Source organism: Aquarana catesbeiana, linkage group LG01, assembly GCF_042186555.1.
Source record: "Aquarana catesbeiana isolate 2022-GZ linkage group LG01, ASM4218655v1, whole genome shotgun sequence".
NCBI classification, from domain to species: Eukaryota; Metazoa; Chordata; class Amphibia; order Anura; family Ranidae; genus Aquarana; species Aquarana catesbeiana.
The window spans coordinates 4,672,050-4,689,858 of record NC_133324.1 but is presented as its reverse complement, the minus strand read 5'-3'; the positions used below and the strand labels follow the sequence as shown (position 1 = coordinate 4,689,858).

The 17,809-nt window shown below is 50.8% G+C and overlaps 1 protein-coding gene across 1 annotated transcript in view; it reads left to right on the top strand.

Annotated features, from left to right (window-relative positions):
• LOC141124140 (coagulation factor XI-like) overlaps nucleotides 1–4,947 on the top strand; it is a 68,654-nt gene extending 63,707 nt beyond the window's left edge. The window contains exons 16-19 of the mRNA XM_073612216.1: nucleotides 2,435–2,594; nucleotides 3,733–3,845; nucleotides 4,256–4,282; nucleotides 4,362–4,947. Coding sequence (XP_073468317.1) covers nucleotides 2,435–2,594; nucleotides 3,733–3,845; nucleotides 4,256–4,282; nucleotides 4,362–4,366 — 305 coding nt within the window. The 3' untranslated portion in view covers nucleotides 4,367–4,947. The remainder of the gene's footprint in view (nucleotides 1–2,434; nucleotides 2,595–3,732; nucleotides 3,846–4,255; nucleotides 4,283–4,361) is intronic.
• The last annotated feature ends 12,862 nt before the right edge of the window (nucleotides 4,948–17,809 follow it).

The window sequence follows — 17,809 nt, the reverse complement described above, 5'->3', positions numbered from 1 at the left end:
TTCCATACACTCAGCATCCTCCCAATCCTGACATTGGTCTACACTCAGCATCCTCCCTATGCTGACAATGGTCCACACCCACTATCTTCCCTATACTGACATTGGTCCACACCCAGCTTCCTCCTTATCCTGACATTGCCTACACCCATCTTCCTCCTTATCCTGACATTGCCTACACCCATCTTCCTCCTTATCCTGACATTGCCTACACCTATCTTCCTCCTTATCCTGACATTGCCTACACCCAGCTTCCTCCCTATCCTGACATTGGTCCACACCCATCTTCCTCCTTATCCTGACATTGCCTACACCCATCTTCCTCCTGATCCTGACATTGGTCCACACCCAGCTTCCTCCTTATCCTGACATTGCCTACACCCATCTTCCTCCTGATCCTGACATTGGTCCACACCCAGCTTCCTCCTTATCCTGACATTGCCTACACCCATCTTCCTCCTGATCCTGACATTGGTCTACACTCAGCATCCTTCCTATGCTAATACTGGTCTACACCCAGCATCCTCCTTATCCTGACATTGGTCTACTCTACACCAAGCTTCCTCCCTATCCTAACGTTGGTCTACATTCAGATTTCTCCCTATCCTGACATTGGTCTACACTCAGTAGTATCACAACCGATTAACATCCTATAAAGTGTAATCTCTAGAACTGTCATTTGCTGCCTTTTGTCAGTACAAATCTTTACCTATATCTACACTGAGCAAAATTGTAAACGCAACACTTTTTTGTGTTTGCCCCTATTTATCATGAGCTGAATGCAAAGATCTATGACTTTTTCTATGTACATAAAAGGCCTATTTTTCTCAAATATTGTTCACAAATCTGTGTAAATCTGTTAGTGAGCACTTCTCCTTTCCCAAGATAATCCATCCAGCATGATTATTGCACAGGTGTGCCTTAGGCTGGCCACAATAAAAGGCCGCTCTAAAATGTGCAGTTTTACTGCATTGGGGGGGTCTGAAAACCAGCCAGTATCTGGTGTGACCACCATTTGCCTCACGCAGTGCAGCACATCCCCTTCGCATAGAGTTGATCAGGTTGTTGGTTGTGGCCTGTGGAATGTTGGTCCATTCCTCTTCAATGGCTGTGCCAAGTTGGAGGATATTGGAAGGAACTGGAACAGACTGTCATATACGCCGATCCAGAGCATCCCAAACATGCTCAATGGTTGACATGTCCGGTAAGTATGCTAGCCATGCAAGAACTGGGATGTTTTCAGCTTCCAGGAATTGTGTACAGATCCTTGCACCATGGGGCCATGCATTATCATGCTGCAACATGAGGTGATGGTCATGGATGAATGGCACAACGCGCCATGTGGGTGAGCGGTTTGCTGATGTCAACTTTGTGGATGGAGTGGCCCATGGTGGCGGCGGGGTTATGGTATGGGCAGGCCTATGCTATGGGCAATGAACACAGGTGCATTTTATTGATGGAGATACCATGACAAGATCCTGAGGCCCATTGTTGTGCCATTCATCCATGACCATCACCTCATGTTGCAGCATGATAATGAACGACCCCATGGGGCAAGGATCTGTACACAATTCCTGGAAGCTGAAAACATCCCAGTTTATGCATGGTCAGCATACTTACCGGACAGGTCACCTATAGAGCATGCTTGGGATGCTCTGGATCGGCGTATACGACAGTTTGTTCCAGTTCCTGCCAATATCCAGCAACTTGGCACAGCCATTGAAGAGGAATGGACCAAAACTCCACAGGCCACAATCAACAACCTGATCAACTCTATGCCAAGGAGATGTGCTGCACTGCGTGAGGCAAATGGTGGTCACACCAGATACTGACTGGTTTTTGGACCCCCCATTACAGTGGAACTGCACATTTTAGAGCAGCCCTTTTATTGTGGCCAGCCTAAGGCACACCTGTGCAATAATCATGCTGTCTAATCAGCATCTTGATATGCCACACCTGTGAGGTGGATGGATTATCTCAGCAAAGGAGAAGTGCTCACTAACACAGATTTAGATAGATTTGTGAATAATATATGAGAGAAATAGACCTTTCGTGTACATAGAAAAAGTCATAGATCTTTGCGTTCAGCTCATGGTAAACAGGGGCAAACACAAAAGTGCTGAGTTTATAATTTGGCTTAGTGTAATTCCCATGTAATGATAATTTAGGGATCACACCCAATGCACATGTCCTGGAGCTGGAGGCATAACTTCCACTTCTAGTATTAATGTGTTGGCTTTGGGTGATTTTCATGGTGGAGAAAGTCTTTGGTTTCTATAGAATTTTTCATAAATAAATCCAAGTGATGGAGGAACTTTCCACAGGTTTGTTACAGGTTCTTCTCCCTGAGTGTATCTTTAGAGGCTGTAATGACAGAGTGAGACAGACGGTGAAATCTCTCAGGACGCAGATGACTCCATGTGATTTCTCTTTGCAGAATGTATCCTTGATGAGTATGATGGTCTGAATTTCCCCGGGGCTGATGAACGCAGTCTGAAGGCCACTTCTTTTAAAGACTGTCAATCAATGTGCACCAAGGACCCCCTCTGCCAGTTCTTTACTTTTTTCACCGAGCCAAACATCCTGCCTGACCAGACGTAAGTACCACATCAGTGTGTCCCCCCCCCACAGAGGTCCACGCACCAATTTTCATCCATTCAAAACGTCATCCTCATAATAGTTTTACAGCATAGAACAGCCTGGAAGTAAATATCACAGGGAAGCATTTCTCATTGAATGAACCCTCCTGGAATTTCAGGGAGCAAATCTGCAACAGGTCCATACTGGTAACTTTATTGGGAATGAATGAGTTCCAAGAAAATTCTGTTACCTGAATAATCCAGGTGACTTTGTTGGCGACCCTGCGTGGGACCTAAGTGACTTCTCTAGTGATCTATGATGTTAGGGACTTCATCAGGATTGAGCTCCACGTCAATTCTGTTACCTGATTCCAGGCTGATCCCCTGGTGACACTGGGTGGAACTCATGTGACTTCCCAGGTGATCCATGTTGGCAACATTACTGAGGGATGAGTTCCATGTCAACTCTGTTATTTGATTAATCTAGGTGACTTCTCTGGTGACTCTAGATGTGACCCATGTGACTTCCTTAGTGATCCATGATGGTGACTTTATTGGATATGAGCTCAATGCGAATTCTGTTATCAAAATAATCCTGGTGATCTTATGTGCGAACCATGTGACCTCTCTAGTGATCCATGATGGTTGTTTTATTGGGATGAGCGCCATGTCAATTCTGTTACTGATTCATCAAGGGGACCCTGGGTGGGACCCAAGTTTCTTCTCTAGTGATCCATAATGGTGAATTTATTGGGGATGAGCTCCACGCCAATCAATCCTGGTGATCTTATGTGTGACCCAGTTGACTTCTCTAGTGACCCATGATGGTGACTTTATTGGGGATGAGCTCAATGCCAGTTCTGTTATCTGATTAATCCAGGTGACTTCTCTGGTGACTCTGGGTGGGACCCAAGTGACTTCTTTGGTGATCCATTTTGGAAGCATTATTGGGGATGAGCTCCATGCCAATTCTGTAATCCAATTAAACCAGTTGACTCCTCTGGTGACCCTAGGTGTGACCCAGGTGACTTCTTGATCTATCTTTCTTCATATTTCAATATTTAGTCAGCTCAGAAGGGGTTTATAATAAACACTGAACGATCCTTCTTCTTTGGGGAAATGTCTTCTCATGTCTCATGTCCTGATTTCCTGGCAGGGACACATGCTATCTGAAGAGTCTGTTGTCCATCCCGTTACCCCAGATCATAAAATCTGCACCGGGAGTTGTGTCCGGTTTCGCTCAGAAGAACTGTAAAGGTACAACATCAGGTAAGGGCCATACCATGTCCATGCATAGGCATTACAGCCAAATTCACACTAATGGAGTTTGGCACCCAAAGAGGTTGTGAGTGGTGACCTTTTCAGAGTCTCTTGTACATTACTGTCCCTCATACTACCCTCATTGCACTTCATCATTCCAAAGAAGCTTCTCTAAAGCAGAAACGATTTCTGAGTAAATGTGGCTGTTGTACTGGTGGTCCCAGTTCAACCCTTTACCAGAAGCCTCCAGCGACAGTAGCGCAGGAGGACAATCTTCATGTCTGACCTACTTCTGTCTTATACATCCCAGTACTGCCTCTGTGACATCATAATATGACATTATAACCCAGAATATACCCAATAACACGATACACAGGAAGATTAATGCAATGGCTGAATATTCTCATTTTGTTCTCTAGATTCTCCACCAAGTGTCCTGCCATCATGTGAGTAAAACTCCCCTCAGCCTCTCTGTCTCACCATGTGGTACTCTGGTGTCTCTGACATTCTGTTTCTCCATTTCAGGCTGATCCAGAACACTGCAAAGTGATGGTGACCAACTAATCGCAACCCACCAATCTCCGGTTCACATCATCATCTGCTATAATAAATCATTTCTATACAACAAACTGCGACAACAGACAACTCACCGTGACCCATACTTACATCCACGTATTTCATAATACACCAAGATCAGGACACACTGACCTCTCCTCCTAATACACTGAGATCAGAACCCACAGACTTCATAATACACAGAGATTAAGAGTCACCGACCTCATTATACACCGAGATCAGGACTCAACGACCTCCTAACACACCGCGATCAAGACTCACCGACCTCATTATACACCGAGATCAGGACTCACCAACCTCTGCTCCTAATACACCAAGATCAGGACTCAACAACCTCCTAACACACCGAGATCAGGACTCAACAACCTCCTAACACACCGAGATCAGGACCCACAGACCTGACACGCTGACATCACTTTATTGCATAGATAGTAGTAGTATGTTTTGTCTGCCATACAATTGATTCTCAGGAAATGAACGCAATAATAATAATAATGACAATAAACGCTTTGGTTCTTTTTGATCTCTTGCAGAAGATGCTGTTTGTTTGAATTTATAATTATGAATGACGGTGTATGGAGCAATAGTGGTGAAGTTGAGGACAACCTGATGGTAGTAGTACCCAACAATGTCCAGAAGGGCTCAGACCCGTTTGTTTGAGATATGGCAGAGCCAGGCCTGAGTAGCCTCTACCTTGTTCATCTGAGGTTTCACCAGACCCCCTACCCACAATGTAGCCTAGGTATTTGGCCTCCTCCATTCCAATGCCACATTTCTCAGTGTTGACTGTAAACCGCTCCTTCTTTAACGAGTCCATCACAGCCTGAACTCAGGGAAGATGATTCACTCAGTCTGTACTCAATATAACAATACCATCTATATAGAAAGATGTTTCATCCAGATAGACGGATGTGTATTTCCAGTGAGGACGTACTGTTTTATTCATTCCTCCTGGAAAGAAGCTGGGGCAGAATGGTGTGGAATATGCCATCTTTTCTCTGGCTTCCTTGGGTTAAGGTGTCTGCTGGTACCCCTTGGTGGGATCTAAGGTGGTAATACACTGGGTTGGTCCCAACCTCTAGATCAACTTGTCTACTCGGGGGATATGCATTGATTTTTGAAACCTCAGTGAGCTTTTTGAAGTCGTCCCAAAACTGCTGATTCCTGTTGGGCTTCAGTAACACAACTGGGCTTGACCATTCTCTCTACGATTCCACAATATTAAGTTCCAGCATTTTACGACTTTCCTCGGACACAGCTTCCATGTGTGCCCCTGGAATTAAGTAGGGTGTTACTTAGACCTTTACATTAGGCTCAGTGACAATATCATGTTTGACCACACTTGTAAGACCAGGCAGTCCTGAAAAGATCCCCTTATTCTGTTATAAAAACTCTTTTGTCTGGTTGAGTCTTAGGCTTGAACAGGGTGGTGGTGGCGGCAATTGGGACTGAGTCCACCCTTACAGGGGACTCTGAATTTACTTCAGCCAGGGCAGCTACCTATATTTTTAAGGTTTTCATAGATTCACCTGGTAGATTAAGTAAGCTTTCCGCCTTCCAGGTTGGTGCACCTTATAGTTTACCTCACCATCCTTTTCTACCACCTCGTACAGCCCCTGCCACTGGGCCAGGAACTTGCTCCCTATGGTGACTCTAAGCACAGCCACTCAGTCCCCAATATGCAACTAATTCTGACAGACCGATTGTACACCCTTCTGTGTGCTTCCTGGGCCTTCCGTAAATGCCCCTTTTTAAAGACAACTTAGTGATTCTCTCCCTCATGTGGGTGGTATGCTCTACCACTGTCCTATATGGAGAAGATTCACTTTCCCAGGTTTCTTTAACCAGGTCCAGCAACCATTGAAATCTTCGCCCGCACACCAACCAAGGAAAGCCAGGTAGATGCTTGAGGTACCTCTCTGATGACATTGGTGCTGGGAGTCGATCACCCCAATCTTTTCACCCTTTTCTACCACCCTGTTGAGCATAGACTTTAGGGTTTTAATAGACCTCTCGACCAGCCCATCTGTCTGCAGGTGATAGACAGACATATGCAATCGTTTAATATAGAACAGCTTGCACAGGTCTGTCATCAAATTTGACATAATTGGAGTGCCTTGGTCCATCAGGATCTCATTAAGAAAAACAGTTCTGAACACTTTAAATAATATAAACACTTCCTCAGGGGTACCGCCTCTGGATACCTTGTTGCATAACTGAGTACCACAAGGATATATTGGTGTCCTCAGGCCAATGTCAGATCCATCACAATATGTTCAAACAGTACCATGGGGGGGGGGGATACCAGGGGGTTCAAAAAATGAGACATTTGGGGCAGTTACCTGACAAGTGGGACAGGAAGCACAATACCTTTTCACTGCGGCAGTGATCCCCGGTCTGTTTTCTGGCCCCCTGGTGACCTCCTAATAAGTCATTGTGAGCCGAGTCACGTACCATGCGTCTAAAAGTCTGGGAGACCAGTAACCTTAACCCGGACTTTGGTGACTCGGTATAGCAAACCACTATTAACTGCAAATTGTGAAAGCCTTCTTTCTGCCTCAGGCATCTGTGACACCCCCGAATCAACCACTATGACTTGTTCTCTAGTATTTCTTTTTAATGTGAGGTCCCGTATTTGGGCAGCCATGAATTCACCCCCCTGACAACATCAGGTCATCATGCGCTGGACTAGAGAAACCTCCTTGGATCGCAGCCTGTAGGAGATCCCTCACAGGGGTCTCCCTGGTCTGTAGACTGTCTACCAGAGGTGCAACATCATCAGTATTCTCTAAGTCATACCGCCCCGCCCTTCAAGAGAAACCAAAATGTCACATTGTTCAGGCAACCCTCTACTCACATAGCCCAGAAACAGAGGATAGTCCTTTCCAGGCAGTGGTTACTGTCACCGGCACCACTGGGTACTTCCTAGTGTCCCCATGGATGCATACCACCTTAAGGGTCTTGTGTATGGGGCCAACTTTTCCCAGCTACCCTGGTATGGACAAGCGTCTCCATACTACCGGAGTCCAGCAGAGCCCAGATGTGAAGGGGCTCACCCAGATGTGACATTCAAACTGCCTCTCAGTCAGTTCCTACTTGGAACTGGACTAGCCTAAGTCCAAGTACTGAAGATCCCCCTCCACCACCCTGTAATGCTCCACCAGTCGAACGTTCATTGGGTATTGCCCTTAAGTAATGGTCCATGACAACCCATTCAACGATCTGCAGTCCTCTTAACTTTTCTGGCTGTGGCCCAGTTGTAATAGGTCATGCCTTTCGGACCTCGCAAACATACATTCGATCTGTCTGGACAGCAACACTCACTCCAAGGCAGGCCAGGACCTCCTCTTTAAGTTTATCTAATCTTTGGCATCAGCCACTGGTACATCGTAATAGACCTTCTGCGTCAGCAATAAGGCTGGCCCACTGGTCCTGGCCATTGCTATGTTAGAAAGATTTTCAGGAAGGCTTCCACTTTCGAATGCGGGGGTGGGCGGGCAAGATTCTGCAAGTAGTGGCTGACTCTCACTGCCACTGGGTTGCTAAGGGTGATAACCACCTTCAGCCATTCTACTAAGTTAGCCACCTGGGTCTGCTCAGCCTCCAGCTGCACTGCCTGAGACAGCGGAGACCGCATCTACAGAGCCCAGGTCTCCTCGTGGCCATGGTTAGCTTCCTCAAAGGTTTGCTCCTGGCGTGCCTCAACTTCCTCATGGCGGCAGTGGGCTTCCACGGAGGCCTCTGATTGGGTCTGAGTAGCCTCCTGCTGGGCCACTATGACCTCCTTCAGAGTTTTGCAGTGCCTGGGCCTCTCTAGACATGTGTGGTTCGTTTCCGTCCACATCGGAATTCGGACAAATTTTTCGTTATTCGGATGTATCCGAATTACAATAGTATCGAATTTTAATTAATCCGAAATAATGAAACAAAATTCGCATGAAATTCAAAAACGAATCTGAAAACAAGAATAGAACAGAACAGAATATAAAATAAAAGAATAGAATAGAAAAAAACAATAGAATACAATAGAATAAAATAGAAAGAATAGAACTGTCTTCCGAAATTTGAAGAGAATAAATTTGAATAGAATAAAATAAAATATAAAGAATATAACAATCTTTCGAAATGCGAGTAGAAAATAAGAGAATAGGTAGGTTGTTCTATGGCAGGTAGGTGGTTCTATGACGGTTAGGTGGTTCTATAACAGGTAGGTGGTTCTATAACGGATAGGTGGTTCTATGACAGGTAGGTTGTTCTATGATGGGTAGGTTGTTCTATGGCAGGTAGGTGGTTCTATAACGGTTAGGTGGTTCTATAATGGGTAGGTGATTCTATAACAGGCAGGTGGTTCTATAACAGATAGGTGGTTCTATGACAGGTAGGTTGTTCTATGACGGGTAGGTTGTTCTATGGCAGGTAGGTGGTTCTATGGCAGGTAGGTGTTTCTATGTACAGATCTCCTGTGGATGTCGGCTGCCTCCAAACCTTCATCCCAGGCAGACTCCATGATGGTGAGATCAGGGCTCTGTGGGGGCCAAGCCATCACTTCCAAGACGACTCATATACACTGAAGATGGTTCTAAATGACATTGACTGGATGTTTGGGGTGGTTGTCCTGCTGCAGAATAAATTTTGGGACAGTCACACGCCTCCCTGATGGTATGGCATGATGGAGAAGTATCCGCCTGGATTTCTCAGCATTGAGGACACCAAATCTCCAACTCCACTGGCAGAAATGCAGCCCCCAAACTTGCAAGGAACCTCCACCATGCTTCACAGTTGGCTGCAGACACTCATTATTGTATTGCTCTCCAGCCCTTCCCCCAACAAACTGCCTCCAGCTACAGACAAATATTTCACAATTTTACTCCTCAATCCAGAGCAACTGCTGCCATTTTTCTGCCCTCCAGTTCCTGTTTTCCTGCAAAGGACATGGAAACAAGGCTAAGCCACTCCACTATGTAGGAAAACACAGGAACTGGGGGGGCAGAGAAATGGCGGCAGGTGCCCCGGACTAAGGAGTCATCATATTGTGGTGGGCGGGGCTTTCCTTCTACAGCTGTGGTTGCAAACAAACCCTACCACCCGAATTGTGCTCTAGCCATCTCTCTTCTCCTCCTAGTATGGCCTTCCCACCTCTCCTCCCTGTACGGTCTCTCCTCCTCTTCCTGATATGGTCCCTCCTCTCCCTGCATGACCTCTCCTCCTGGTACGGCCTCCTCACCTCTCCTCGTATATGACCGCTCCTCCTGGTACGGCCTCCCCACCCCTCCTCGTATATGATCTCTCCTCCTGGTATTGCCTCTCCACCTCTCCTCGTGTATGACCTCTCCTCCTGTAAGGCCTCCCCACCTGTATATGACCTCTCCTACTGGTACGGCCTCCCCACCCCTCCTCGTATATGATCTCTCCTCCTGGTAAGGCCTCTCCACCTCTCCTCGTATATGACCTCTCCACCTGTAAGGCCTCCCCACCTGTATATGACCTCTACTCCCTCTATGGCCTCCCCACCCCTCCCCGTATATGGCCTCTCCTCCTGGTACGGCCTCCCCACCTCTCCTCGTATATGACCTCTCCTCCTGGTACGGCCTCCCCACCTCTCCCTGTATATGACCTCTCCTCCCTGTATGGCCTCCTCAACTCTCCCTGTATAGGACCTCTCCTCCTGGTACGGCCTCCCCACCTCTCCTGGTATAAGACCCCTCCTCCCTCTACGGCCTCCCCACCCCTCCTCGTATATGACCTCTCTTCCTGGTATGGCCTCCCCACCTCTCCTCGTATATGACCTCTCCTCCCTGTACGGCCTCCTCACCTCTCCCTGTATATGACCTCTCCTCATTGTACGGCCTCCTCACCTCTCCCTGAATATGACCTCTCCTCCCTCTACGGCCTCCCCACCTCTCCTCGTATATGACCTCTCCTCCTGGTACGGCCTCCCCACCTCTCCCCGTATATGACCTCCTCACCTCTCCCCATATATGACCTCTCCTCCTGGTACGGCCTCCCCACCTCTCCCTGTATATGACCTCTCCTCCCTGTATAGCCTCCTCACCTCTCCCTGTATATGACCTCTCCTCCCTCTACGGCCTCCCCACCTCTCCCTGTATATGACCTCTCCTCCCTGTATGGCCTCCTCAACTCTCCCTGTATAGGACCTCTCCTCCTGGTACGGCCTCCCCACCCTCTCCTCGTATAAGACCTCTCCTCCCTCTACGGCCTCCCCACCCCTCCTCGTATATGACCTCTCTTCCTGGTATGGCCTCCCCACCTCTCCCCATATATGACCTCTCCTCCTGGTACGGCCTCCCCACCTCTCCCTGTATATGACCTCTCCTCCCTATATGGCCTCCTCACCTCTCCCTGTATATGACCTCTCCTCTATGGTACGGCCTCCCCACCTCTCCCTGTATATGACCTCTCCTCCCTGTATGGCCTCCTCAACTCTCCCTGTATAGGACCTCTCCTCCTGGTACGGCCTCCCCACCTCTCCTGGTATAAGACCCCTCCTCCCTCTACGGCCTCCCCACCCCTCCTCGTATATGACCTCTCTTCCTGGTATGGCCTCCCCACCTCTCCTCGTATACGACCTCTCCTCCCTGTACGGCCTCCTCACCTCTCCCTGTATATGACCTCTCCTCATTGTACGGCCTCCTCACCTCTCCCTGAATATGACCTCTCCTCCCTCTACGGCCTCCCCACCTCTCCTCGTATATGACCTCTCCTCCTGGTACGGCCTCCCCACCTCTCCCCGTATATGACCTCCTCACCTCTCCCCATATATGACCTCTCCTCCTGGTACGGCCTCCCCACCTCTCCCTGTATATGACCTCTCCTCCCTGTACAGCCTCCTCACCTCTCCCTGTATATGACCTCTCCTCCCTCTACGGCCTCCCCACCTCTCCCTGTATATGACCTCTCCTCCCTGTATGGCCTCCTCAACTCTCCCTGTATAGGACCTCTCCTCCTGGTACGGCCTCCCCACCCTCTCCTCGTATAAGACCTCTCCTCCCTCTACGGCCTCCCCACCCCTCCTCGTATATGACCTCTCTTCCTGGTATGGCCTCCCCACCTCTCCCCATATATGACCTCTCCTCCTGGTACGGCCTCCCCACCTCTCCCTGTATATGACCTCTCCTCCCTATATGGCCTCCTCACCTCTCCCTGTATATGACCTCTCCTCTATGGTACGGCCTCCCCACCTCTCCCTGTATATGACCTCTCCTCCCTGTATGGCCTCCTCAACTCTCCCTGTATAGGACCTCTCCTCCTGGTACGGCCTCCCCACCTCTCCTCGTATAAGACCTCTCCTCCCTCTACGGCCTCCCCACCCCTCCTCGTATATGACTTCTCCTCCTGGTACAGCCTCACCACCTCTCCCTGTATATGACCTCTCCTCCTGGTACGGCCTCCCCACCTCTCTTCGTATAGGACCTCTCCTCCCTGTACGGCCTCCTCACATCTCCCTGTATATGACCTCTCCTCCCTGTACAGCCTCCTCACCTCTCCCTGAATATGACCTCTCCTCCCTCTACGGCCTCCCCACCTCTACCCGTATATGACCTCTCCTCCTGGTATGGCCTCCTCACTTCTCCCTGTGTATGACCTCTTCTCCCTGGTACGGCCTCCCCACCTCTACCTGTATATGACCTCTCCTCCCTGTATGGCCTCCTCACCTCTCCCTGTATACGACCTCTCCTCTATGGTACGGCCTCCCCACCTCTCCCTGTATATGACCTCTCCTACCTGTATGGCCTCCTCACCTCTCCCTGTATACGACCTCTCCTCTATGGTACGGCCTCCCCACCTCTCCCTATATATGACCTCTCCTACCTGTATGGCCTCCTCACCTCTCCCTGTATAGGACCTCTCCTCCTGGTATGGCCTCCCCACCTCTCCTCGTATAAGACCTCTCCTCCCTGTACCGCCTCCTCCCCTCACCTGTATATGACCTCTCCTCCCGGTACAGCCTCCCACATCTCCCTGTATATGACCTCTCCTCCTGGTATGGCCTCCTCACCTCTCCCCGTATATGACCTCTTCTCCTGGTACGGCCTCCCCACCTCTCCCCATATATGACCTCTCCTCCCGGTACAGCCTCCCACCTCTCCCTGAATATGACCTCTCCTCCCTCTACGGCCTCCCCACCTCTCCTCGTATATGACCTCTCCTCCTGGTACGGCCTCCCCACCTCTCCCCGTATATGACCTCCTCACCTCTCCCCATATATGGCCTCTCCTCCTGGTACGGCCTCCTCACCTCTCCCTGGGTATGACCTCTTTTCCCTGGTACGGCCTCCCCACCTCTCCCTGTATATGACCTCTCCTCCCTCTACGGCCTCCTCACCTGTCCCTGTATATGACCTCTCCTCCCGGTACGGCCTCCTCATCCTCTACCCGTATATGACCTCTCCTCCTGGTACGGCCTCCTCACCTCTCCCTGTGTATGACCTCTTCTCCCTGGTACGGCCTCCCCACCTCTACCTGTATATGACCTCTCCTCCCTGTATGGCCTCCTCACCTCTCCCTGTATACGACCTCTCCACTATGGTACGGCCTCCCCACCTCTCCCTGTATATGACCTCTCCTACCTGTATGGCCTCCTCACCTCTCCCTGTATAGGACCTCTCCTCCTGGTATGGCCTCCCCACCTCTCCTCGTATAAGACCTCTCCTCCCTGTACCGCCTCCTCCCCTCACCTGTATATGACCTCTCCTCCCGGTACAGCCTCCCACATCTCCCTGTATATGACCTCTCCTCCTGGTATGGCCTCCTCACCTCTCCCCGTATATGACCTCTTCTCCTGGTACGGCCTCCCCACCTCTCCCCATATATGACCTCTCCTCCCGGTACAGCCTCCCACCTCTCCCTGTATATGACCTCTCCTCCTGGTATGGCCTCCTCACCTCTCCCCGTATATGACCTCTTCTCCTGGTACGGCCTCCCCACCTCTCCCCATATATGACCTCTCCTCCTGGTATGGCCTCCTCATCTCTCCCCGTATATGGCCTCTCCTCCTGGTATGGCCTCCTCATCTCTCCCCGTATATGACCTCTCCTCCTGGTATGGTCTCCTCATCTCTCCCCGTATATGACCTCTCCTCCTGGTATGGCCTCCTCACCTCTCCCCGTATATGACCTCTCCTCCTGGTACGGCCTCCTCACCTCTCCCTGTATATGACCTCTCTGCCCGGTATGGCATCCCCACCTCTCCCTATATATGACCTCTCCTCTCGGTATGGCCTCCTCACCCCTCCTGTATATCACCTCTCCTCCCGGTACAGCCTCCCACCTCTCCCTGTATATGACCTCTCCTCCTGGTACGGCCTCCTCACCTTTCCCTGTACAGCCCCTCCTTTCTTATCCAAGAAAGGATTTTGCTCGCTTTGGAAACCACAGCTTAGCATTGCATGTTATTATTAAGCTTATGATCTACCAAAACCCCCAGATCCTTCTCCACCATTGACTCCCCCCCCTCCGATCGTTCTTCACCATTGGCTCCCCCCCAGATCCTTCTCCACCACTAACTCCACCCAGATCCTTCTCCACCATTGACTCCCCCCCTCCGATCGTTCTTCACCATTGGCTCCCCCCCAGATCCTTCTCCACCACTGACTCCCCCCAGATCCTTCTCCACTATTGACTCCCCCCAGATCCTTCTCCACCATTGACTCACCTCCAGATCCTTCTCCACCACGGACTCCCTCCCCGGTGGTTCTTCACCATTGGCTCCCCCCCAGATCCATCTCTACTACTGACTCCCCCCAGATCCTTCTCCACCATTGACTAACCCCCAGATCCTTCTCTACCCTTGACTCCCCCAGATCCTTCTCCACCATTGACTCCCCCAGATCCTTCTCCACCATTGACCCCCCCCAGATCATTCTCGACCACAGGCTCCCCCTCCCCCCAGATCCTTCTCTACTATTGACTCCCCTAGATCCTTCTCCACCATTGACCCCCCAGATCCTTCTCCACCATTGCCCCCCCGCAGATCCTTCTCCACCATTTACTCCCCCCAGATCCTTCTCCACCATTGATTCCCCCCCAGATCCTTCTCTACCATTGACTACTCCAGATCCTTTTCCACCCCTGGCTCCCCCCAGATCCTTCTCCACAATTGATTCCCCCAGATCCTTCTCCACCATTGACACCCCCGTTTCCTTCTCCACCATTAGAAAACAGCAGAACAATCAGCGCACCACCATTGACTCCCACAGATACTTCTTCACCACTAGCCCCCCAGATCCTTTTCTACCACTGGCATCTCCCCCAGATCCTTCTGACTCCCCCCAGATCCTTCTCCACCATTGATTCCCTCAGATCCTTCTCCACCATTGACTCCCCCAGATCCTTCTCCACCATTGACCCCCCCAGATCATTCTCGACCACAGGCTCCTCCTCCCCCCAGATCCTTTTCTACCATTGACTCCCCTAGATCCTTCTCCACCATTGACCCCCCCAGATCCTTCTCCACCATTGCCCCCCCGCAGATCCTTTTCCACCATTTACTCCCCCCAGATCCTTCTCCACCATTGATTCCCCCAGATCCTTCTCCACCATTGATTCCCCCAGATCCTTTTCACCATTGATTCCCCCAGATCCTTTTCACCATTGACCCCCCCAGATCCTTCTCCACCATTGACTCCCCCCCAGATCCTTCTCCACCATTGATTCCCCCATATCCTTCTCCACTATTGACTGCCCTAGATCCTTCTCCACCACAGGCTCCCCCCGTCCCCTTATCTACCACTGACTCCCCCAGATCCGTCTCCACCACTGACTCCCCCCCAGACCCTTCACCACTGACTACCCCCCAAGATCCTTCTCTACCATTGACTCTGCCCCCCCAGATCCTTCTCTACCATTGACTCACCCCAGATCCTTCTCCACCATTGACCCCCCTTAGATCCTTCTCCACCATTGATTCCCTCCCCCCAGATCCTTCTCCACCATTTACTCCCCCCCCCTAGATCCTTCACCATCATTGATTCCCCCCCAGATCCTTTTCTACCATTGACTCTCCCAGACCCTTCTCCACCACTGGCTATCCCCTCTAAATACTTTTTCACCACTGGCTCCCCCCCGATCCTTCTCCACCACTAACTCCCCCCAGATCCTTCTCCACCATTGACTTCCCCAGATCCTTCTCTACCATTGACTCCCCCAGATCCTTATCCACCATTGACTATCCCAGATCCTTCTCCACCATTGACTCCCCCAGATCCTTCTCCACCATTGACTCCCCCCCAGATCCTTCTCTACCATTGACTCCCCCAGATCCTTCTCTACCATTGACTCCCCCCCCAGATCCGTCTCCACCATTGATTCCCCCATATCCTTTTCCACCATTGACTCCCCCAGATCATTCTCCACCACAGGCTCCCCCTCCCCCCCAGATCCTTCTCTACCATTGACTCCCCTAGATCCTTCTCCACCATTGACCCCCCCAGATTCTTTGCCACCATTGACTCCCCCCAGATCCTTCTCCACCATTGATTCCTCCCCAGATCCTTCTCCACCATTGATTCTCCCCAGATCCTTCTCTACCATTGACTCCCCCAGATCCTTCTCTACCACTGACTCCCCCAGATCCTTCTCCACCACTGACTCCACCCCCCAAATCCTTCTCTACCAATGACTCCACCAGATCCTTCTCTACCATTGACTCCCCCCCGAGATCCTTCTCCACCATTGATTCCCCCCAGATCCTTCTCTACCACTGACTCCCCCAGATCCTTCTCCACCACTGACTCCCTTAGATCCTTCACCATTGACTTCCCCAGATCCTTCTCTACCATTGACTCCCCCAGATCCTTATCCACCATTGACTATCCCAGATCCTTCTCCACCATTGACTCCCCTAGATCCTTCTCCACCATTGACTCCCCCCCCAGATCCTTCTCTACCATTGACTCCCCCAGATCCTTCTCTACCATTGACCCCCCCAGATCCTTCTCCACCATTGACTCCCCCCCCAGATCAGTCTCCACCATTGATTCCCCCATATCCTTCTCCACTATTGACTGCCCTAGGACCCTTATCTACCACTGACTCCCCCAGATCCGTCTCCACCACTGACTCCCCCCCAGACCCTTCACCACTGACTACCCCCCAAGATCCTTCTCTACCATTGACTCTGCCCCCCAGATCCTTCTCTACCATTGACTCACCCCAGATCCTTCTCCACCATTGACCCCCCTTAGATCCTTCTCCACCATTGACTCCCTCCCCCCAGATCCTTCTCCACCATTTACTCCCCCCCCAGATCCCCAGATCCTTCACCACCATTGATTCCCCCCCAGATTCTTTTCTACCATTGACTCCCCCAGATCCTTCACCACTGACTCCCCCCCCCCCAGATCCTTCTCTACCACTGACTCTCCCAGATCCTTCTCCACCACTGGCTATCCCCTCTAAATACTTTTTCACCACTGGCTCCCCCCCGATCCTTCTCCACCGCTAACTCCCCCCAGATCCCTCTCCACCATTGACTCCCCCCCAGATCCTTCTCCACCACTGATTCCCTTAGATCCTCCACCATTGACTCCCCCCCAGATCCTTCTCTACGATTGACTCCCCCAGATCCTTCTCTACCATTGACTCCCCCAGATCCTTCTCCACCATTGATTCCCCCAGATCCTCCTCCACCATTGACTCCCCCAGATCATTCTCCACCACAGGCTCCCCCTCCCCCCCAGATCCTTCTCTACCATTGACCCCCCCAGATCCTTTGCCACCATTGACTCCTCCCAGATCCTTCTCCACCATTTATTCCTCCCCAGATCCTTCTCCACCACTGATTCCCCCCAGATCCTTCTCCACCATTGACTCCCCCAGATCCTTCTCTACCACTGACACCCCCAGATCCTTCTCCACCACTGACTCCGCCCCCCAGATCCTTCTCTACCAATGACTCCACCAGATCCTTCTCTACCATTGACTGCCCCCCAGATCCTTCTCCACCATTAATCCCCCCCAGATCCTTCTCTACCATTGACTCCCCCCAGATCCTTCTCCACCATTGATTCCCCCCCAGATCCTTCTCTACCACTGACTCCCCCAGATCCTTCACCATTGATTCCCCCAGATCCTTCTCTAACACTGGCTCCCCCCAGATCCTTCTCTACCACTGACACCCTCAGAACCTTCTCCACCACTGGCTCCCCCCCAGATCCTTCCCCACCATTGACTCCCCCCAATTCATCTCCACCAATGACTCACCCCCAGATCCTTGCTACCACTGACTCCCCCAGATCCTTCTCCACCATTGACTCCCCCCCAGATCCTTCTCCACCATTGACTCCCCCCCAGATCCTACTCCACCATTGACTCCCCCAGATCCTTCTCCACCATTGACTCCCCCTCCAGATCCTTCTCCACCATTGACTCCCCCAGATCC